The sequence below is a fragment of the Capra hircus genome, chromosome 13 (assembly GCF_001704415.2).
Source record: "Capra hircus breed San Clemente chromosome 13, ASM170441v1, whole genome shotgun sequence".
Lineage (NCBI taxonomy): Eukaryota > Metazoa > Chordata > Mammalia > Artiodactyla > Bovidae > Capra > Capra hircus.
The window spans coordinates 1,258,862-1,280,747 of record NC_030820.1 but is presented as its reverse complement, the minus strand read 5'-3'; the positions used below and the strand labels follow the sequence as shown (position 1 = coordinate 1,280,747).

Sequence of the window (21,886 nt, the reverse complement as noted above, 5' to 3'; positions counted from 1 at the left end):
TGTTTCTTGAAGCAAATGAGTGCACTAGACTTGGAGATATTTCTGCAAAAAGAAGTGACATGTCAGTCTTTCCAGGAAGTACGGTTCTTGAAAAAGAGGTGCTAAGGCATTGTTAGAGCCCAATTACAAACAGATGGGCCGAGATGAGGAAAGTCACATGCACATCAGAGCTGTCACAGCAAAGGAAGTACTAAATACAGCAACTAGAGAGGTTCTCCTTTCATTAGAAAAGAAATTGCAATGAAACAGAATAAATGCTTTTCTCTTCAGTTGCCCCTTGGGAGTGCAGGAGTGCTAGAAAAACTATGTGCCAAATGATTACATTATTCACTGGCTGGTTGTTTCCTAATGGAATAGAGTCATGAGCTGGTAAATGTAGTATAGATTTCCCGAGGGCAAACTAGAAATACAAATAATTATAATTTGGTTACTTCTAAATAAGGTCTCTCTCCACGTATATGTAAACAAATGATTTAACTATTTTGAAATTGCTCAAGCTGAAATTTGGTCACTACCTAACTGGTTCTTTAAGGTTTAGTGCATTCTTTAAGAACTAGTGAATTGAAGCCTGTGTTGCAAATTAGTTGGACAAAGGGAATCAGTGGCCTGGAAAAGATTTTCTACTGAAAGCAGGATAAAAAGGGATCTAAGAAATCTGTGGGCCAACTTGGGATAGGTGTTGTAGGCTTTTAGTGGAGAAAACTGGCTTAGGTGGTAGCTTAGATGTTTGAATGAAACAGAGAGCTTCCCAAACACTCTTGTGAGCAGTGATGGTCAGTGCTAGTGACCATAGTGTCTGACTAGTCTTCAGACATTAATGCCAGAGACTAGAATTTTAGTTTCTTGAATTTTGATTCAATGTAGATGAGCATCGTTCATGTTGAAGCTCTTTAGATTGAGTAACTGTATGATAAATTAATATGTAATATCTGATGTAAATGTGCCTAACTCTGATCCTTTGCCTTAAAATGAATGAAAGAGGTAAGTAAAAATTACCTATTTTTTATGTGGCTCAGCAAAAAACTGACGTTGTTTTGAAATAAAATACAAATATTAACAAATGGGAAACCAACAAAAATAGGAAGGAGGAAGAATTTGGTGGTCTGAGTTATGTGTAAGTACAAAGTGGCAAAATATAATTAATATTTTAAACTCACCCTCCATCAGCTCTAGTGTGTACAGAACTGGCCATTTTAGGGTGGCAAACCTGACTATAAATTTGCACACAGTACCACTCCAGTACTCTTGCCTGGAAAATCCCATGGACAGAGGAGCCTGGTAGGCTGTGGTCCATGGGGTCGTGAAGAGTCGGACACGACTGAGTGACTTCACTTTCACTTTTCACTTTCATGCACTGGAGAAGGAAATGGCAACCCACTCCAGTGTTCTTGCCTGGAGAATCCCAGGGACAGGGGAGCCTGGTGGGCTGCCGTCTATGGGGTCACACAGAGTCGGACACGACTGAAGCAACTTAGCAGCAGCAGCAGCAGAAAGAGCTAACGAAGGAGGGTTATAAGAGCAGCCACTGAAATAGAGACATGTATTATATAAGGAAATGGGTTTCATTTCACTGTAAAAAGAGGAGTCCTTAAATTAAAACCCTATCATGGCAAGAAAATAGATTCCACAAGTCCAATGGATCATTCTAATATTAATGAAATTTAAACCAATGAATCCCATCATATACAGATGAACATATGCCACTTAATATACAGCTTGAGGAATAGCATAAATAATGTCAAATATCTTAAATCTGATGAACAATGATTAAACATGCTCTATCTGGAGAAAAGACTCCCTACTGAATCTGCTGAATACTTACGAGTCCACATGGTTCTCAAATGAAAGCAGAATTGGAAAAGGTGAAGTCTTAAATGCACACTCAGCAATGGCTTCGATCACTTCCTAAAAATGAGAACATACATATTCAATAAGCCAGAAGTTTAATGTGTCTATTTTTTTGAGTTAAACTCTTTAATACCATTGTCTTTTTCATTCATAGAATTGTATCAAAGGGCCTGAAATAGCTAGAGGGGGTTTGCAGGCTGCTGGATTGTAAATTTTATTACTCTTATCTTAGCAAGATAAAAGAAAGAAAACTGGATTTGGGTGGAGGGGAGTCATAATTGTGAAGGGGAATGGTTCTCCTCTTTGGTAATTCCATTTTTTTTTTAATAATGAAAGAATTCTAATCTCATTATAAGAATTTTGGACAAAGAGAAGGCAAAATTTTTCATCCATAAATTCACCTGTTGAATTAAACCACTGCAGACATTTTGTTATATTTATTTCCACGTTTCTCGTGTATTTGCATAACTTAGTAAATATTTTATTTGTATTTTTAATATTGTGTATATTGTTTAGTTTATTTTATATTGTTTATATTGTTATGGATATTGTTTATTGTTATGTTTATTGTTTATATTGTTTAATATTGCTATGTATTGTTAATATTTAAATCCAAAGTATACAGCTGAAAAATTTTAATTTCTCACTTTGCAATCATCTCCCCAATCTAAGTTAAAACATTTTAATCACCCCCCACAAAGCTATGTCCCCATTAGCAGTCACTCTGCATTTTCCCAACCCCATCCCACACACTCAGACATAGGCAACCACTAACCCATGTTGTGTCTCCATAGATTCACCTACTCCTAACATTTCGAATAAATGAATCATACAACATGCGGCCTTTTATGTCTGGCATCTTTCACTGAGCCTACTTTCAGGGTTCATCCATTCTGTAATATGTGTCAGTACTTCATTTTCCAATCTATTTTTTTTTAATGTATAGGTCACAGCTTTAATATCTGTATACAATTTTAGGGAGTGGCAGTATCATAATTTATTTAACCACTATCAAATTATTAGATAGACATATTTTAAGAGCTATCATTCAAATAATTCTCCAAAGAAACTCTTCATTTTCTCCCTTAAATTTTGAGTTATTTTTAAAGAATGAATTCTCAGAAGGAGAATTATCAAATTAAAAATAAGAATATTTTTCTAGTCTCCTGTGTTTCTCCAAATTACTTTTCATCTTAGACTACCTAGAATAATGGAGCAGCTTTCAATGCATATTCACCAACTTTGGACATTAGTTTTTCAAAATGTTTTCCTTATTGAGCTGGTATTAAAGGATGGATCTCATTTATTTTTAATTATATCACTGTTAATACTCTTGTGGCTTCACATCCTTTTTTTTTTTAAATTTTGTTTGCATTTATTCTTTACATCTTCTCCTTCCAAGTAAGAATTTTTACTCTGATTCCTTATGCCTGAGCCTTTCCATTATCTTCTCTACCTTCCTTGAAGAATTCATAGCTTGCTTTCTATCCATGCCAGAAAGCTATTTCTCTGGCCGCAGAGTATAAATAAGGCTTTCTAATTCTAGACTGCATTTGCATATACCCTCTAAGAAGGAATTGACTGCATGGAGCAAAAGAATCACTCACTGTTTCTTAACAGTGAATTCACAGATTGCCTTTCATACATTATTTTAGTTGATACCATCAAAAATAAGTGTGCTATAAATAGCAAGCATTGGTCAGATTTAAAACTCTTTATTTGATTTATTTGAGTGTGGGCTTTGGATTCAAACAGGCTTGTATTTGAATCCTTCTTCTTAGCCTTACAAGCTGTGTGACCTTGAGAAAAATCACTTAATACCTCTGTCCATTTAGCTTGCTGGCCTGCAAAGTGGGAGTAATAAGCCTCATTCCACAAGCTTGTTGTGAGGATGCAGAGAGAGGAGGTAAAGGATGCAGCTTGTGTTACTTACCTTGCTGATGCCTGCCTCTCCATTCACCCTAAACCCAACTAATACAAACATAGCTGCCATTAGATGAGCATTTACATTCCAGACAAAGATCTTATCTCGTGCCATAAACATTCCCTAAGGAAAACACTATATGTCATCTTACAGATTATAAAATGAAAACTCAAGAGATATTAACCAATATGCCCAAGATCACAGAGAAGAGAGTCCAAGAAACCCCAGGAAAATCTGTCTGACTCTAGAGTTTGTGCGCTTAACTATTTTGCTAACTCCCATGCAGCTAATTGGAGAGGGCAATGGCACCCCACTCCAGTACTCATGCCTGGAAAATCCCATGGATGGAGGAGCCTGGTAGGCTGCAGTCCATGGGGTCACTAAGAGTCGGACATGACTGAGCAACTACCCTTTCACTTTTCACTTTCATGCACTGGAGAAGGAAATGGAAATCCACTCCAATGTTCTTGCCTGGAGAATCCCAGGGATGGGGGAGCCTGGTGGGCTTCTGTCTATGGAGTTGCAAATAGTTGAACACGACTGAAGTGACTTAGCAGCAGCAGCATGCAGCTAATGACCTTAGCCACCTAAGATCAAAGGCCTCGAAAGAATCACACAGCAGTAGTCACAGCAGCCAAGACATGGAAAAAACCTAAATGTCTGTTGACAGATGAATGGATAAAGAGGATGTGGTATATATATACAATAGAATATTACTCAGCCATAAAAAGAACAAAATAATGCCTTCTGCACCAACCTGGATGCAACTAGAGGTTATCATACTAAATAAATCAGAAAAAGACAAATACCATATGATATCTCTTATATATGGAGTCTAAAATATGGCACAAATGAACCTATATATGAAACAGAAACAGACTCACTGACTTAGAGATGAAACTTGTAGTTGCCAAAGGGGAGAAGAGAGAGAGAGGGGTGGATTGAGAATTTGGGGTTGGTAGGTGCAAACTCGGAGAAGGCAATGGCACCCCACTCCAGTACTCTTGCCTGGGAAATCCCATGGGCAGAGGAGCCTGGTAGGCTGCAGTCCATGGGGTTCGAAGAGTTGGACACGACTGAGCAACTTCCCTTTCACTTTTCACTTTTATGCATTGGAGAAGGAAATGGCAACCCACTCCAGTGTTCTTGCCTGGAGGATCCCAGGGACGGGGGAGCCTGGTGGGCTCCCGTCTATGGGGTCGCACAGAGTTGGACACGACTGAAGCGACTTAGTAGCAGCAGGTGCAAACTATTGCTTATAGAATGGATAAACAACAAGATCCTACTGTGTAGCATAGGAACTATATCTAATCTCCTGGGATATGCTATAATGGAAAAGAATATAAAAAAAGAATGCATATATGTATATTACTGAGTCAAATTGTATGACAGAGTTTGGCAAAATATTGTAAATCAACTATATTTCAATTAAAAAAAAGAATTGCAAATAGATATCATAAGAGAAGTGAGTAGCATATATGGGGTGAAAGGAGGCTAGATTTTGTTTATTTCCTAAGTTTGGCACTGTTTATTGGCTACAGGCAAAGCACATGAGAGCCACTCTTGATTCCTCCTTCTATCACATCTTTTAATTCATATGTAATTTTGTCCAGATATATATTTGGAATATAACCAAATATTAGCACCTCCACCTCTATCATCCTGGTCAAAAGTCCTTGTACTAACCGCTGGGATAGATTTTGTCGTCATCCCCACATATTCACTCCCCTTCCTGTGATATCTGTTGACAGTGGGCATGGCCTTATGTTTTGTTTTGGTTGCTGAAATGCATGTGAAAATGGCACAGGGTTTTGTTGAACAGGGTCTTAAAGAGCCATCTTGGTTTTTGCCATTTTTCTTTTCTGATTGCAATGAGCCTGGTGATATCTCAGACTGGCACTGCTTTTTCTGTATGGATTACAGATAATATAGCAAGGAGAGATAAGAAAGCCTTCCTCAGTGATCAATGCAAAGAAATAGAAGAAAACAACAGAATGGGAAAGACTAGAGAGCTCTTCAAAAAAAATATAGATACCAAGGGAACATTTCCTGCAAAAATGAGCCAATAAAGGACAGAAATGGTATTGACCTAACAGAAGCAGAAGATAGTAAGAAGAGGTGGCAAGAATACACAGAACTATACAAAGAAGATCTTCATGGCCCAGATAGTGTGATCACTATCCTAGACCCAGACATCCTGGAGTGCAAAGTCAGGTAGGCCTTAGGAAGCATCACAACGAACAAAGCTAGTGGAGGTGATGGAATTACAGTTGAGCTATTTCAAATCCTAAAAGATCATGCTATGAAACTGCTGCACTCAATATGCCAGCAAATTTGGAAAACTCAGCAGTGGCCACAGGACTGGAAAAGGTCACTTTGCATTCCACTACCAAAGAAAGGCAATGCCAAAGAATGTTCAAACTACTGCACAATTGTACTTATCTCACACACTAGCAAAGTAATGCTCAAAATTCTCTAATCCATGCTTCAATAGCACATGAACTGTGAACTTCCAGATGTTCAAGGTGGATTTATAAAAGGTAGAGGAACCAGCGATCAAATTGCCAACATCTGTTGGATCATCAAAAAAGCAAGAGAGTTCTAGAAAAACATCTACTTCTGCTTTATTGACTATACCAAAGCCTTTGTGTTGATCACAACAAAATGTGGAAAATTCTTAAAGAGATGGGAATACCAGACCATCTGACCTGCCACCTGAGAAATCTGTATTGAGGTCAAGAAGCAACAGTTAGAACTGGACATGGAACAACAGACTGGTTCCAAATCAGGAAAGGGGTATGTCAAGGCTGTATATCATCACCCTGCTTATTTAACTTATATGCAGAGTACATCATGAGACATGCTGGGCTGGATGAAGCACAAGCTTTAATCAAGATTGCCGGGACAAATATCAATAACCTCAGATATGCAGATGATACAACCCTTATGGCAGAAAGTGAAGAAGAACTGAAGAAGAACCTCCTGATGAAAGTGAAAGAGGAGAGTGAAAAAGTTGGCTTAAAACTCAGCATTCAGAAAACTAAGATCATGGCATCTGGTCCCATCACTTCATGGCAAATAGATGGGGAAACAATGGAAACAGTGAGAGGCTTTATTTTTTTGGGCCCCAAAATCACTGTAGATGGTGACTGCCAGAATGAAACGAAAGGATGCTTGCTCCTTGGAAGAAAAGCTATGATCAAGCTAGATAGCATGTGAAAAAGCAGAGCCATTATTACTTTGCCAACAAAGTTCCATCTAGCCAAAGCTGTGGTTTTTCCAGTAGTCATGTATCGATGTGAGAGTTGGATTATAAAGAAATTTGAGCGCCAAAGAATTGATGCTTTTGAACTGTGGTGTTGGAGAAGACTCTTGAGAGTCCCTTGGACTGCAACGAGATACAACCAGTCCATCCTGTAGGAAATCAGTCCTGAATATTCATTGGAAGGACTGATGCTGAAGCTGAAACTCCAATACTTTGGCCACTTGATGTGAAGAACTGACTCACTAGAAAAGATCTTGATGCTGGGAAAGATTGAAGCGGGGAGGAAAAGGGAACGACAGAGGATTAAATGGTTGGATGGCATCACTGACTCGATGTACATGAGTTTGAGCAAGTTCTGGGAGTTGGTGATGGACAGGAAGCCCTGGTGTGTTGCAGTCCATGAAGTCTCAGAGTCGGACACGACTGAGCAACTGAACTGAACTGAATTCCAGAGCTGTGTATCACCATTTAGGCCAATGAGGGGCCTGAAGGTGAGTGAAAACCCAAGGGCCTATCTCTCTTTGTGTTTGACCAATGAAATGCCCGTGTCTTTTTCTGGGCCTGCTCTCACACACATTTGTAGCATCCATGTCCCCACCTGTCTTTCTTGTTCTCTGGGTGGCGTTCTCTCTATTCCCACAGTAGAGGTTCTGGTGTGCCCTGAAATGCTGCTGAATTGAAGGTTTCCTAGACCTTCTTGACTCATTTATCCTGAGAAAGTGAAAGTGTTAGTCACTCAGTTGTGTCCAACTCTTCACGACCCCATGAACCATAGCCCACCAGGCTCCTCTGTCCATGGAATTCTCCATGCAGGAATACTGGAGTGGGTAGCCATTCCCTTCTCCAAGCGATCTTCCCCATACAGGGATCAAACCCTGCCTTGGGGGTGGATTCTTTACCAACTGATCCGCCAGGGAAGCCCTTTGTGTATCCTGCCTGCCCCTTTCCTGCCCTGATACTGTACACATTTGGTCTTTGCATTTGACTGAGGGCCCCATGTTCACACTGAAGCCTCCCAATGCACCAGTCACACCCTTCTCAGCTCTCACTGGGCCTCTTACCAAGACTGGGCTGTGTTTCATTTGCCACGTGGTGTGGCCTTCTGGCCTCTTCCTAGAGGTGAAGTGGAGGCCAAACGTTGTGTCTGGGCACTCCTCACATCCTCTATCATGACAGCTTTACAAATGACTTTATTCAACCCCCCACCTTCACCCTGACTTAATAACGCCTTGCATATTTAATACTGCTACTATTTAAAAGTATGGCTTTAAAAGTTTCAATTATAATGTCAGTAGCTAACATTTATAGAGTACTCACTATGTACCATGTATCATTCTAAGCCATGTTGTATATTAAGTAGGGTCACTGAATTCTTCCCCGGTGGCTCAGTAAAGAATCCACCTGCAATGTTGGAGACCTGGGTTCGATCCCTGGGTTAGGAAGATACCCTGGAGGAGGGCATGGCAACCCACTCCAGTATTCTGGCCTGGAGAATTCCATGGACAGAGGAGCCTGGTGGGCTACAGTCTATGGTGTCGCAAAGAGTCAGACATGACTGAACGACTAAGCACAGCACTGAACGCTCAGCACACCTCTAGGAGGTAGGTAAGCACTGTTATCACCCCCATATTCTCCTGAGAAAGAGGCTGGATCTGTAAGGGAGCTTCCCCCGGTCGTGCAGGCAGTCAGTGCCGGAACCCCAGCTGGCAGCTCCAGAACTGCACTCTGAACCTCAACAGTCTCCTTGCTCTCTTCCTCCCAGCCTCGCCCTCCTCCCTCTCCCCGTCTCCACCATAACTCTAGTCTTGGAAACCTTTCTGAACCTTTAAACATTGACCGAATTTCATCGTACAATTTTACTAGTTATTTTTCAGTTGTTAACTCATGTCTGACTCTTGTAACCCCACGGACTGTAGCCTGACAGGCTCCTCTGTCCATGGGATTTTCATTCTGGGAGTGGGTTGCCATTTCCTTCTCTAGGGGATCTTCTGGACCCAGGGATAGAACCCGTGTTTCCTGCATGTTAGAAGGATTCTTTATACCTGAGTCGCCTGGGAAACCCTAACAATTTTACTTGAGAGAACTTAAAAAAAAAGTTCCCTTAGAGGGCTTTTGGTTTTTCATACCTTTGGAATACTTTGCATGGAGCACCTGAGGATGAGGATTCTGCTGAGGATGAGACCAGTCATAATTTTTAAGTTTGGTTCTTTCACATAAGCTGTCCTTAGTGGACTATGGGCCTGAAAGTACCTTACTGCTTGATTGCCCCTTATTAAGCCAAAATCATTTTTTTCATAGATTTATAATACTGGATCCAATAATCTAAACACTATATGTCTCACTTACTAGCTTCCAGTGGGAAAACTGCCCTTGAAATCCTTTATCCTTGACAGACAATAGCAGGGTGTATTTGGATATCCATTTTATGTGAGCATTTATGTAGCAGTTAAATTGCATCCTAAATTATTATTACTTATCTTAGATAATGATGCTTTATTTCCAGAAATGCTCCATTTAACCACATACTCATATTTAATATATTTTTATTATATACTTCATCACTTGACTCTGTTTTCCATCTTATATAATTGCTGGTAGTTACAAAGGAGCTGCCTGGGCGGGGACAGGGGGCAGGAGCAGCTTGGGGGTAGAGGAGGCAGGTGGGCGTCCAGTGTGGGAGGAAGGAGACTGCATGGGAGCAGAGAGAATGCAGACCAGACGGCGAGTTACTATGTCATGACCATTGGAGAGACTAAGGCAGTGAGGCAAAGACACCAGCAGGCAGATATATGGGGTGTGTAATAAATAAATCCAGAATGCAAAATAAAAAGTCCTCCATAAAGAGGCTGAATTACAGCATGTCCACTTTCCCAGAACACACCTTTTTATTTTGGCTCAACAATAAATAGGTGGTAAATGCCAATAGGAACTTTTGCTGTGGGTATATATCATAGACCTCACAAAGCTTTCCAGATCACATAGACTTAGAGCAGATAAACTGTGTGACATAAAAATGATGGACTTTTGCACTTGGTTTATTTCACTGCTGCAATACACACTGAGGCTATAGAATATAGTCTAATTACACCATGCAGATCAGGTCCAAACATACAGGATAGCCCAGACAGGCAAACATTGAGAGAATTTTTTCACCACCTATCAACATATGGAATTTTACAGCAAAAATGGAGAAAGACAAAGTTCATGTACCTGATGAACAGAGACAAGGAAGACTAAAGATGAAGTCTCCACTATAATTTGTCTATTTGCTTGGGGATAGAAATAAAGTGAGAAAGTGTTAGTTGTTCAGTTGTGTCTGATTCTTTGAGACCGCATAGACTGTAGCCCACCAAGCTCCTCAGTCCATGGGATTCTCCAGGCCAGAATACTGGAGTGGGTAGCCTTTCCCTTCTCCAGGGGATCTTTCCAAACCAGGGATCGAACCAGGTCTCCCACATTGAAAGCAGATTCCTTATAGTCTGAGCCACCAGGGATGGAAAAAGTGGCAAAATTCTGTAAAGCAATTATCTTTCAATAAAAATAAATTAATAAAAAATTTTTATTGTTGTTCAGTCACTCAGTCATGTCCAACTCTTTGTGACCCCACTGCAGCATGCCAGGCTTCCCTTCACCAGTACCTATTATATGCCAGTTCTTTTTAAAGATGTTTTTATGGACCACTTTTAAAAGTCTTTATTGAATTTATTACAATATTGCTTCTATTCATGTTTTGGTGTTTTGGCCATGAGCATGGGGGTCTCTTAGCTCCCCAGCCAGGGATTGAATCCATGCCCCCTGCGTAGGACGGTGAAGTCTCAGCCACTGTACTGCCTGGGAAGGCACTTTGCCAGACTCTTTTTAAAGTGCTTGGGAAAGAGCAGAAAACCAAACAAAGATCCCTGTTTTTATGGTGCTCAATGCAATTAGAAGGACACAGCCAATGGCGTTAATGGTAGAAAATCTGCCTGCCCATGCAGGTGATATGAGAGCCACAGGTTCGATCCCTGCGTTGGGAAGATCCCCTGGTGAAGGAAATGGCAACATACTCCAGTATTCTGGCCTGGAAAATTCCAAAGACAGAGGAGCCTGGTGGGCTACAGTCCATGGGTCACAAAGAGTTGGACATGACTGAGTGGACGCACACACACACACACACACACACAGAGCCAATAAAGAAGGAACTCAATAAATGACTGAGTAAATTAAGCAGAGTGTTAGAAGGTGCCACTTGGTAAATGGAAGAAATACAGTGATGGGGAGCAGACCAGGAAGGTGGGAGTGGGTGTGATGGCTGGTTACAGTATTAAATAGGTCCCAGGAGGCCTCCTTGAGAAGGTGGCATTTGAGAAAGACTTCAAGGAGTTCCCTGGTGGCTCAGATGGTAAAGAATCTGTTTGTAATGCAAGAAACCCAGGTTTGATCCCTGGGCCAGGAAAATCCCCTAGAGGAGGGAATGGCAACCCACTCTAGTATTCTTGCCTGGAGGATTCCAAGGACAGAGGAGCCTGGCAAAGAGTCGGACATGACCGAGCTACTAACACTTTCAAGGAGTTAAGCAGTGAGCCATGCGGATAACTGGGGGAAGACTGTCTTAGGCAGAGGCATAAACTGGCAAAGGCTGTGAGGTATCTCTGCCTAGCTTGGTCAGGAAATGGCACAGAGGCCTGTGGAGCTGCAGCCCAGGGAATCAAGGGCAGGGGTACTGAGGGTGAGAGAGCACAGGGCTGTGGCCCCGTTTCTCTTCTTCTCCTTTATGAAAAAGTCACTGTACCCAGTCGGTTCAGGAAAAGCAGGCTGCATGCTGACAATTAGGCAGAGCGGAGCTGGGACTTGGGTGAGGCAGATGAGGTGCCTAAGTACAAAATTTAAAGAGATGCTCAATCTCAGGTGCCACCTCTGCATTTACACACCAGTGAGAATAGACCCCTCTATACATTTTGCATGTAAGGCATTTCACTCACCTCCCTCTAGTCCTAATCCTGATGCAGAGAATTCCTGCTCTGTTTCTACAAAACAGGCTGGCATTTCTATTGCTCACACTCATCCCCACCCAGCACCACCACCACACACTCACTCACATCTCTGACAGAATTATCTATCCTGCAAACACACAATAGCAGGAAGCAGAGCTGTGCCAATCAGCCACCAGGATGACGAGTTTCCTGCTCTTTTTTGGCCGCACCTCACCCTCAACTGCAGTAGGCAGAAAGAGGAAGCAGAATTCTGAGCTAGATTTAGTTTTTTTAGTCTCTAAATCTGTCAACAAGTGTGTGCATGTGGTTGAAAAACTGTGCTTCTGGAGCCCAGGAATAGATGCTCACCAGCCCGTGACTCTGGGGTCACAAATGTGATTGAAGGACCACTTGTAAGGTCGGGTGAACAGGGAGAGTCATTCCAAGCTGACTTGATGGCTGAGGCAAGAAGCAAAAGCTTCATATAAAATAAATATGCCTTAGAATGTGCTTGGTGTTTATATTACCCCTGTAGTCCCCCTTACCCCTAAAGGAACTCAAACAACCTTGAGGATTATAAATGTTTAAGAAAATAAAATTGTTCCTCACATAGACTCATGAGGGGGTGGTGGGCAGGGCTGTGAGTGGCCCTCCTGGAGTGGGTATGTGCACACGTGCATTGGTCCCCTAGCTCACAAGGGTTCCATCTGGATATGTTGTCTCCCACTGCATGATCCTCTTCATCATCAACAGATGGATGAACCCAAATTGCATGCACTCCACACAACAGTTGTGTGTCCCCCCATTTTTAAAGAGCCCAACAGTTAAGGCTGGTATCTTAGCTGACAAGGGACCATGGCGGGAGATGGGAGGGTGGGGGACTACAGAAATGGAACCAAAATACATGGATCTTCCATTAAAGAAAACCCAAAAGACATTGAGTGCTCACCCCATGAATGACCTAGCAAAGGTAATATTGTATCAATTTTACAGATGAAAAGTTAACTTACAGAACAATTAATATAATTTGTCTAAGGACACCCAACTGATAAAAGCAAAGACAAGATTCGAACTTAGCTCTGTTGATGCCTAAATTCATAGCTCCACAGTGAGATAGAATTGAATAGTTTTCTATTGCTTTTCTTTGATTACCAGCTCAATAAAGTCTGAGCAGTGCAATACCCCCCCCCCCAAAAAAAAGAAAAAGAAAGAAAGAAAGAGTGCTCAACTTCAGGAGCAGATAAAACTTCTGAAGATTTTCATCAGAATTAAGGTCAACCCCATATTAAACATTGTTGTAAAATTTTGTGAAACTGAAAGTCACTCAGTCATGTCTGACTCTTTGTGACCCCATGGAATTCTGCAGGCCAGAATGCTGGAGTGGGTAATTGCTATATAGTAACCCTGCTCATTTAACTTATATGTAGAGTACATCATGAGAAATGCTGGGCTGGAAGAAGCACAAGCTGGAATCAAGATTGCTGGGAGAAATATCAATAACCTCAGATATGCAGATGACACCATCCTTATGGCAGAAAGTGAAGAGGAACTAAAAAGCCTCTTGATGAAAGTGAAAGAGGAGAGTGAAAAAGTAGGCTTAAAGTTCAACATTCAGAAAGCGAAGATCATGGCATCTGGTCCCATCACTTCATGGGAAATAGGTGGGAAAAGAGTGGAAACAGTGTCAGACTTTATTTTTGGGGGGCTCCAAAATCACTGCAGTTGGTGATTGCAGCCATGAAATTAAAAGACACTTACTCCTTGGAAGAAAAGTTATGACCAACCTAGACAGCATATTCAAAAGCAGAGACATTACTTTGCCAACAAAAGTCCATCTAGTCAAGGCTATGGTTTTTCCAGTGGTCATGTATGGATGTGAGCGTTGGACTGTGAAGAAAGCTGAGCGCTGAAGAATTGATGCTTTTGAACTGTGGTGTTGGAGAAGACTCTTGAGAGTCCCTTGGACTGCAAAGAGATCCATCTAGTCCATTCTGAAGGAGATCAGCCCTGGGATTTCTTTGGAAGGAATGATGCTAAAGCTGAAACTCCAGTACTTTGGCCACCTCATGCGAAGAGTTGACTCATTGGAAAAGACTCTGATGCTGGGAGGGGTTGGGGGCAGGAGGAGAAGGGGATGACAGAGGATGAGATGGCTGGACGGCATCACTGACTCGATGGACGTGAGTCTGAGTGAACTCCGGGAGTTGGTGATAGACAGGGAGGCCTGTCGTGCTGCGATTCATGGGGTCGCAAAGAGTCGGACACGACTGAGCGGCTGAAATGAACTGAACTGAACTGAACTGAACTGAAGTTTCAGAATACTTCGGCCACCTAATGTGAAGAACTGACTCATTGGAAAAGACCCTGATGCTGAGAAAGACTGAAGGCAGGAGAAGGGGACGACAGAGGATGAGATGGTTGGATGGCATCACCGACTAAATGGACATGAGTTTGAGCAAGTTCCAGGAGTTGGTGATGGACAGGGAAGCTTGGTCTGCTGCAGTCTCTGGGGTCGCAAAGATTCGGACACACCTGAGCGACTGAACTGAAGTTTCAGAAATCATGAAAAGTCAATTTCATAACAGTAAATACATTTTAAGGTGTAAATATTCCTTCTGAACATATATCTATATCTATATCTATCTATATATATATATATATTGCTGTCAAGTAAAATATCAGGAAATCCACTTGTCTAAACTGAATCCTGGTTGTCCCTTGAAAATCTTGGTTCTTTTTGCTTCCCTCTCAAATTATAGATGTTCATTTTATCACATCCCAAGTGTTCCAGGGCTAAAAGCTGGGAATTGGAAACTTTTTGCTCCCAATGCTCCCAATGTGGAGAAGGCAACCCACTCCAGTATTCTTGCCTGGCGAATCCCATGGACAGAGAAGCCTGGTGGGCTACAGTCCATGGAGTTGCAAGGAGTCAGATATGGCTGAAGCAACTTAGCGCAGCACATTCTTTATATATGTTGTATTTCACAATGACAAAATACAATTAAAAAAGAGAATATGCTAAATAGGCAAATAAATTGATATTACCTTTTATAAGACAGTTTCCTTAGGTTTTGGTGACCAGTTCATCTGATGCCAATCACTCATGTAAAAACTGCTAAATTTTAGCCTCAGAAATTGCAAATATGATTAATAACCTATGGACTTAACTGTGACCCTTATACTGCTAAACCTGCTGAATGAGATTTTACCGAAAACGGGGGTCAGGTCTCTCTAGCTTCTTCTCTTAGTAATATTCACTCTACCTTGAAGGATATTTCTGTGGTCATGGTGAACCCATGGGTGATGACTGGCTCCTCTTCTGCAGTCCGTCCCTTCCAGCAGTCCAGCTCCACACAGCGACAACCAGACAGGAGCACTTGGCGATACATCTCGACAGAGGAGTTTCCAGCCAGCTGGCCAGCTGTAAAATGTCAATAAAATGAATGTCAGACTCATACAAAGCAAGGAACACACTGATGGTTTCCTAGAAGAGATCTTCAACAATGGGAAAACAAAGAGTTCAAGACCTTGAGTAGTTCTCAGCCTTTCTTCTGTCTCAACATACCAGAAGGTAGTACCATAATCCCAAATGGAACTGGGGCCCCCTAGCAGTGGTTTGGAGAAGAGAGACTAGAAGGATATGTAACAATAACGGCAACTCATGTTTATTAACTGCTAACCATGTGCCAGTTATAATTCTTTGAACTTTATATATATCACTACATTCAATCTTCACAAAAATCTGCCCAATATAACTATCTTTGTTATTAAATGCTTATTTTCAGATAATAAAAATAGCATAGAACATTTTATTTGTCCAAGTTCCCAAAGCTGGTAAGTGGAAGATCAGGATTATAACTTTAAAACGAACGCATGTAAGAATTAAAGATTTTAAAATTTTAAAAAAAAATAAAAAATAAAACATTAAAAAAAAAATAAAAAAAATAAAACTCAGTCTTGTCATTCTGGCCCTCCCTATGCATAAGTATTATTGACAGGCTATTGTATTATACAAGTCAAACCTTCTGTCATTTTTGTCCAAGGCACAAATACTTAGCATAGCTAAACATTATCTTTGCAAAATGGAAATAACTTCGTAGAAATGAATTTAAATTTGACAACTGAAGTGTAAAATTTGTAGTCTATAAGACACTGTTTAACAAAATTAAACAAGACCTAAGTTAATGTGGCAGCCCACTCCAGTGTTCCTGCCTGGAGAATCCCAGGGATGGGAGAGCCTGATGGGCTGCTGTCTATGGGGTTGCACAGAGTCGGATATGACTGAAGCGACTTAGCAGCAGCAGCAGGTAAATGGAAAGACATCCCATGTTCAAGACTTAAAATTGTTAAGGTGGCACTACGTCTCAAGTTGATTTACAAATTCAATTCCCATAAAAATCATATCTGTCTTTTTTGTACAAATTGATCCCAAAATTTATATGGAAATTTAAAGGACCCAGAATAGCAAAAATGATTGTAAAAAATAAAGGATGAAGTTGGAAGACTTCCCAGCTTCAAACTTAACTACAAACTCCAGTTATCAAGGCAGAGTGGTACTGGCATAAGATTAGACACATAGGTCAATGGAATAAAATTAAGACTCCAGAGATAAGCCCTCACAATTATGTTAAACTGACTGACAGCTAGTGAATTGTTCTAAAACAATTCACTGCAGAAAATCATCTTTTTAAGAAATGGTGCTAGGACAGCTGGATTGCCATATGGAAAACAGTGAAGTTGGATTCCTATTACATCATACACAGAACACACACACACACACACAATCAATGAAGCTCTTAACTGTATGGGCTAAAATTATAAAACTCTAAACAGAGAATGTAGAGGTAAATTTTTGTGACTTAGGCAATTGTTTCATAGATATGACACCAAAAGTACAAATAGGAAAGAAAGAAAATAGACAAAATTTACCAAAATTAAAAACCCTTGGAAACAGAACTGAAATTCTCTAGTAAAGTGATATGAATTGTAGTCACAAGCACTTGAGAAATCTGTGGGCAGGAGCAGAAGCCCAACTATTTCTGTTTCACTTAAGAAGTCAATGGAAGGTTGTAATTTCTTGATAAATTATTTATTTATTTATGATTGCACCTTGCAGATTGCAGAATCTTGGTTCCCTGACCAGGCCTTGAACTCGGTTCATGGCAGTTACAGCTCCAGGTCCTAACAATTGGATTACCAGGAAATTTCTTTGATAAAAATTTTTTAAAGATTAATAATAAATAAGTTTTGAGGCAAGCCCACTACCATCAGCACACAAATGGAAGTTTTTGGCTTTCCACATTTAAGATTTCCTGTGAGTTATCTTCTATATGCCTCCATTTTTTCAGCAGTAATTTAAAACTGATATATCAATGAAAACTGTCAAAATGATTTTGAAATGGACAAGATCTGCTCAGTGGAGACACACAGGACAGAGAAAATGGGATTAAACCTATTGACTTAATTTTAGTTTTATATGCATCTCACAACATCCAGTATCAGCATAGCAATAGGGTGACATTTTTCAGTTCTATAGAGCCCTTATGCCTGGAAAGGCTGATTAAGTAGGTTTGCAAAATCACTTTTCTTTACTGGAAAAAATAAGGCATTTTAAATACACAATATTTGCAAAAGCAGAAATGCTGACAAAATAACCTAGAAAGTTTCTGATGCTAGATAATTTATTTGCTATTTATAATAGCTTCAAAGTTTGTTGTGATAAAGGCTTTCTGCCTAAACAAAAAAGGGAAAGTGGGAGTGAAGGAGAACTGATGTTCATTTACATGTTAAACTTAAGCAGGGCTACTTTAGCTAAAGTGAAGAATTCAAATAATTAATCAGGTTGACTCATTAAAAATGCTAGCTCCTGCAGACAATTGCACAGCTATTCAACAGTAGAGCAGATTTTCTTGTGTACTACCTAGGATATTCTTTAAGTATATTACTGACTATATCCAATACTGTTACATAATGTGCAATTTCATTAATATTTTGTTAAGTGTTACTAACTTTGGTAAGGAAGTTGTTGGTGGGAAACAACCTTTAGAAGAGTGACATAGCCCAAGGACATGACATAAACTGATTAGAACCAGTTCACATCCAAAATGGTAGACAAGTCCACTTCCACTATACCTCAAACCTCAGAATACACTCATTGTAACACATCAGCATGTTAAATGACACACCCACAGGCACCATGACAGCTCCAAGTAGATGTTCAGTCACTCAGTCATGTCCAACTATTTGTGACCCCATGGACTGCAGCACACCAGGTTTCTCTGTCCTTCACCATCTCCTGGAATTTGCTCAAACTCATGTCCTTTGAGCTGGTGATGCCACCCAACCATCTTGTCCTCTGTGGTCACCTTCTCATCCTGTCTTCAATCTTTCCCAGCATCAGGGTCTTTTCCAATGATTCAGCTCCTTATATCAGGCAGCCAAAGTATTGGAGTTTCAGCATCAGTCCTTCCAGTGAATATCCAAGATTGATTTTCTTTAGGATCTCCTTGCAGTCCAAGGGACTCTCAAGAGTCTTCTCCAACACCATAGTTTGAAAGCATCAATTCTTCGGCATTCAGCCTTCTTTATGGCCCAACTCTTACATCCTTACATGACTACTAGAAAAACCATAGCTTGAACTATACAGACCTTTGTCAGCAAAGTTATGTCTCTGCCTTTTTTTTTTTTTTACATTATTTATTTATTTTTGGCTGCACAGGTCTTTGATGCTGTGTGTTGTCATTCTTTAGTTGTGGTGGTGGTGGGGCCTACTCTCTAGTTGTGGTGCAGAGCCTTCTCATTGGTTGTCTTGTTGCAGGGCACAGGCTCTAGAGAATGAGTTCAGTGGTTAGGGCTTAGTTGCTCCATAGCATGTGGGATCCTTCTGGACCAAGGATCAAACCCATTTCCCCTGCATTGGCAGGCCAATTCTTAACCATTGGACCACCAGGGAAGTCCATGTCTCTAGGTTTGCCATAGCTTTTCTTCCAAGGAGCAAGTGTCTTTTCATTTCATGGCTGCAGTAACCATCCACAGTAGTTTGGGGGCCAAAGAAAATAAAGTCTCTCACTGTTTCCATTGTTTCCATTTTTCCCCCATCTATTTGCCATGAAGTTATGGGACCATGATCTTCTTTTCTTGAATGTTAATTTTTAAGCCAGCTTTTTCACTCTCTTCTTTCACTTTCATTAAGAGGCTCTTTAGTTCCTTTTCCCTTTCTGCCATAGGCATGTTGTCATCTGCATATTTGAGGTTGTTATTTCTCTTCACAATCTTGATTCCAGCTTGTGTTTCATCCAACCTGGCACTTTGCATGATAAAATCCAGGGTTGACCATCAAAAAGTTGGGCAGTGGCTCAATTTCTGGAAATCTCTGCCCTTTCTCCCAAATAGTTGGAATAATCTTACCACTCATTAGCCCATGAAATTACCCAGCCCACAAAAATTAACCACACTACATTTTAGGGCTGCTCTTGCCTTCTGAGATGGTCTACACTCTGTCTGTGGAGTGTAATTCTCTCTAAATAAGTCCACTTCTTACCTATCACTTTGTCTCTCACTGAATTCTTTCTACAATGAGACATCAAGAACCAGAACTTCATTAAGTCTTGAGACCAGGTGTGTGATCTCAGTTAAAAGACTGTGGGCTCAAATTCCAACCTGAGTTGCATAGTTTCACACTGAAGGTATATCTTACTTAACCGACAGCAGAGAGTTTGTCATAAAAGATTCAAAATGTTTCCAAAACAGTTTTTTTTTTTTTAAATTTGCTTGCTGCATATATTTTTTAAATGGATATTAAGCATTTTAATTACCTGAGTTATTATCTCCTTAACAATGAACACTATACTCATTAGATTTTCAATTAAGTATTACTTGTGCCTTATCATGTGCAGTTCATTCATAATTTGAAAAAGTTACCATATCTTAGACACATTCTCTCTCTCTTTTTTTTCCTTTACTTTACAATATAGTATTGCTTTTGCTATACATCAACATGAATCTGCCACGAGTGTACACGTGTTCCCAATCCTGAACCCCCCTCCCACCTCCCTCCCCATAACACCCCTCTGGGTCATCCCAGTGCACCAGCCGCAAGCATCCTGTATCCTGCATCGAACCTAGACTGGTGATTCGTTTCTTATATGATATTATACATGTTTCAATGCCATTCTCCAAAATCATCCCACCCTCGCCTTCTCCCACAGAGTCCAAAAGACTGTTCTATACATCTGTCTCTTTTGCTGTCTCGCATACAGGGTTATAATTACCGTCTTTTTAAATTCCATATATATGTGTTAGTATACTGTATTGGTGTTTTTCTTTCTGGCTTACTTCACTCTGTATAATCGGCTCCAGTTTCATCCATCTCATTAGAACTGATTCAAATATATTCTTTTTAATGGCTGAGTAATACTCCATTGTGTATATGTACCACAGCTTTCTTATCCATTCATCTGCTGATGGACATCTAGGTTGCTTCCATGTCCTGGCTATTATAAACAGTGCTGCGATGAACATTGGGGTACACGTGTCTCTTTCAATTCTGGTTTCCTTGGTGTGCGTGGCCAGCAGTGGGATTGCTGGGTCATAAGGCAGTTCGATTTCCAGTTTTTTAAGGAATCTCCACACTGTTCTCCCTAGTGGCTGTACTAGTTTGCATTCCCACCAACAGTGTAAGAGAGTTCCCTTTCCTCCACACCCTCTCCAGCATTTATTGCTTGTAGACTTTTGGATAGCAGCCATTCTGACTGGCATGAAATGGTACCTCATTGTGGTTTTGATTTGTATTTCTCTGATAATGAGTGATATTGAGCATCTTTTCATGTGTTTGTTAGCCATCTGTATGTCTTCTTTGGAGAAATGTCTGTCTAGTTCTTTGGCGCATTTTTTGATTGGGTCGTTTATTTTTCTGGAATTGAGCTGCAGGAATTGCTTGTATATTTTTGAGATTAGTTGTTTGTCAGTTGCTTCATTTGCTATTATTTTCTCCCATTCTGAAGACTGACTTTTCACCTTGCTTATAGTTTCTTTTGTTGTGCAGAAGCTTTTAATTTTAATTAGGTCCCATTTGTTTATTTTTCCTTTTATTTCCAATATTCTGGGAGGTGGGTTATAGAGGATCCTGCTGTGATTTATGTTGGAGAGTGTTTTGCCTATGTTCTCCTCTAGGAGTTTTATAGTTTCTGGTCTTATGTTTAGATCTTTAATCCATTTTGAGTTTATTTTTGTGTATGGTGTTAGAAAGTGATCTAGTTTCATTCTTTTACAAGTGGTTGACCAGTTTTCCCAGCACCACTTGTTAAAGAGATTATCTTTTCTCCATTGTATATTCTTGCCTCCTTTGTCAAAGATAAGGTGTCCATAGGTGCGTGGTTTATCTCTGGGCTTTCTATTTTGTTCCATTGATCTATATTTCTGTCTTTGTGCCAGTATCTTACTGTCTTGATGACTGTGGCTTTGTAGTAGAGCCTGAAGTCAGGCAGGTAGAGTCCTCCAGTTCCATTCTTCTTTCTCAAGATTGCTTTGGCTATTCGAGGTTTTTTGTATTTCCATACAAATTGTGAAATTATATGTTCTAGTTCTCTGAAAAATACCATTGGTAGCTTCATAGGGATTGGACTGAATCTATAGATTGCATTGGGTAGTATACTCAATTTTACTATATTGATTCTTCCGATCCATGAACATGGTATATTTCTCCATCTATTAGTGTCCTCTTTGATTTCTTTCATCAGTGTTTTATAGTTTTCTATATATAGGTCTTTAGTTTCTTTAGGTAGATATATTCCTAACTATTTTATTCTTTTCGTTGCAATGGTGAATGGGATTGTTTCCTTAATTTCTCTTTCTATTTTCTCATTGTTAGTGTATAGGAATGCAGAGGATTTCTGTGTG

General features: G+C 40.3%; 1 protein-coding gene across 2 annotated transcripts in view; it reads right to left on the bottom strand.

Annotated features, from left to right (window-relative positions):
- The window catches only part of PLCB1 (phospholipase C beta 1), an 863,926-nt gene that overhangs the window by 186,178 nt on the left and 655,862 nt on the right, over window positions 1–21,886 (bottom strand). For both annotated transcript variants that reach the window (XM_018056908.1, XM_018056909.1), the window contains exons 11-12: window positions 15,253–15,410; window positions 1,823–1,905 (exon numbers count right to left, since the gene is read on the bottom strand). In XM_018056908.1, coding sequence (XP_017912397.1) covers window positions 1,823–1,905; window positions 15,253–15,410 — 241 coding nt within the window. The remainder of the gene's footprint in view (window positions 1–1,822; window positions 1,906–15,252; window positions 15,411–21,886) is intronic.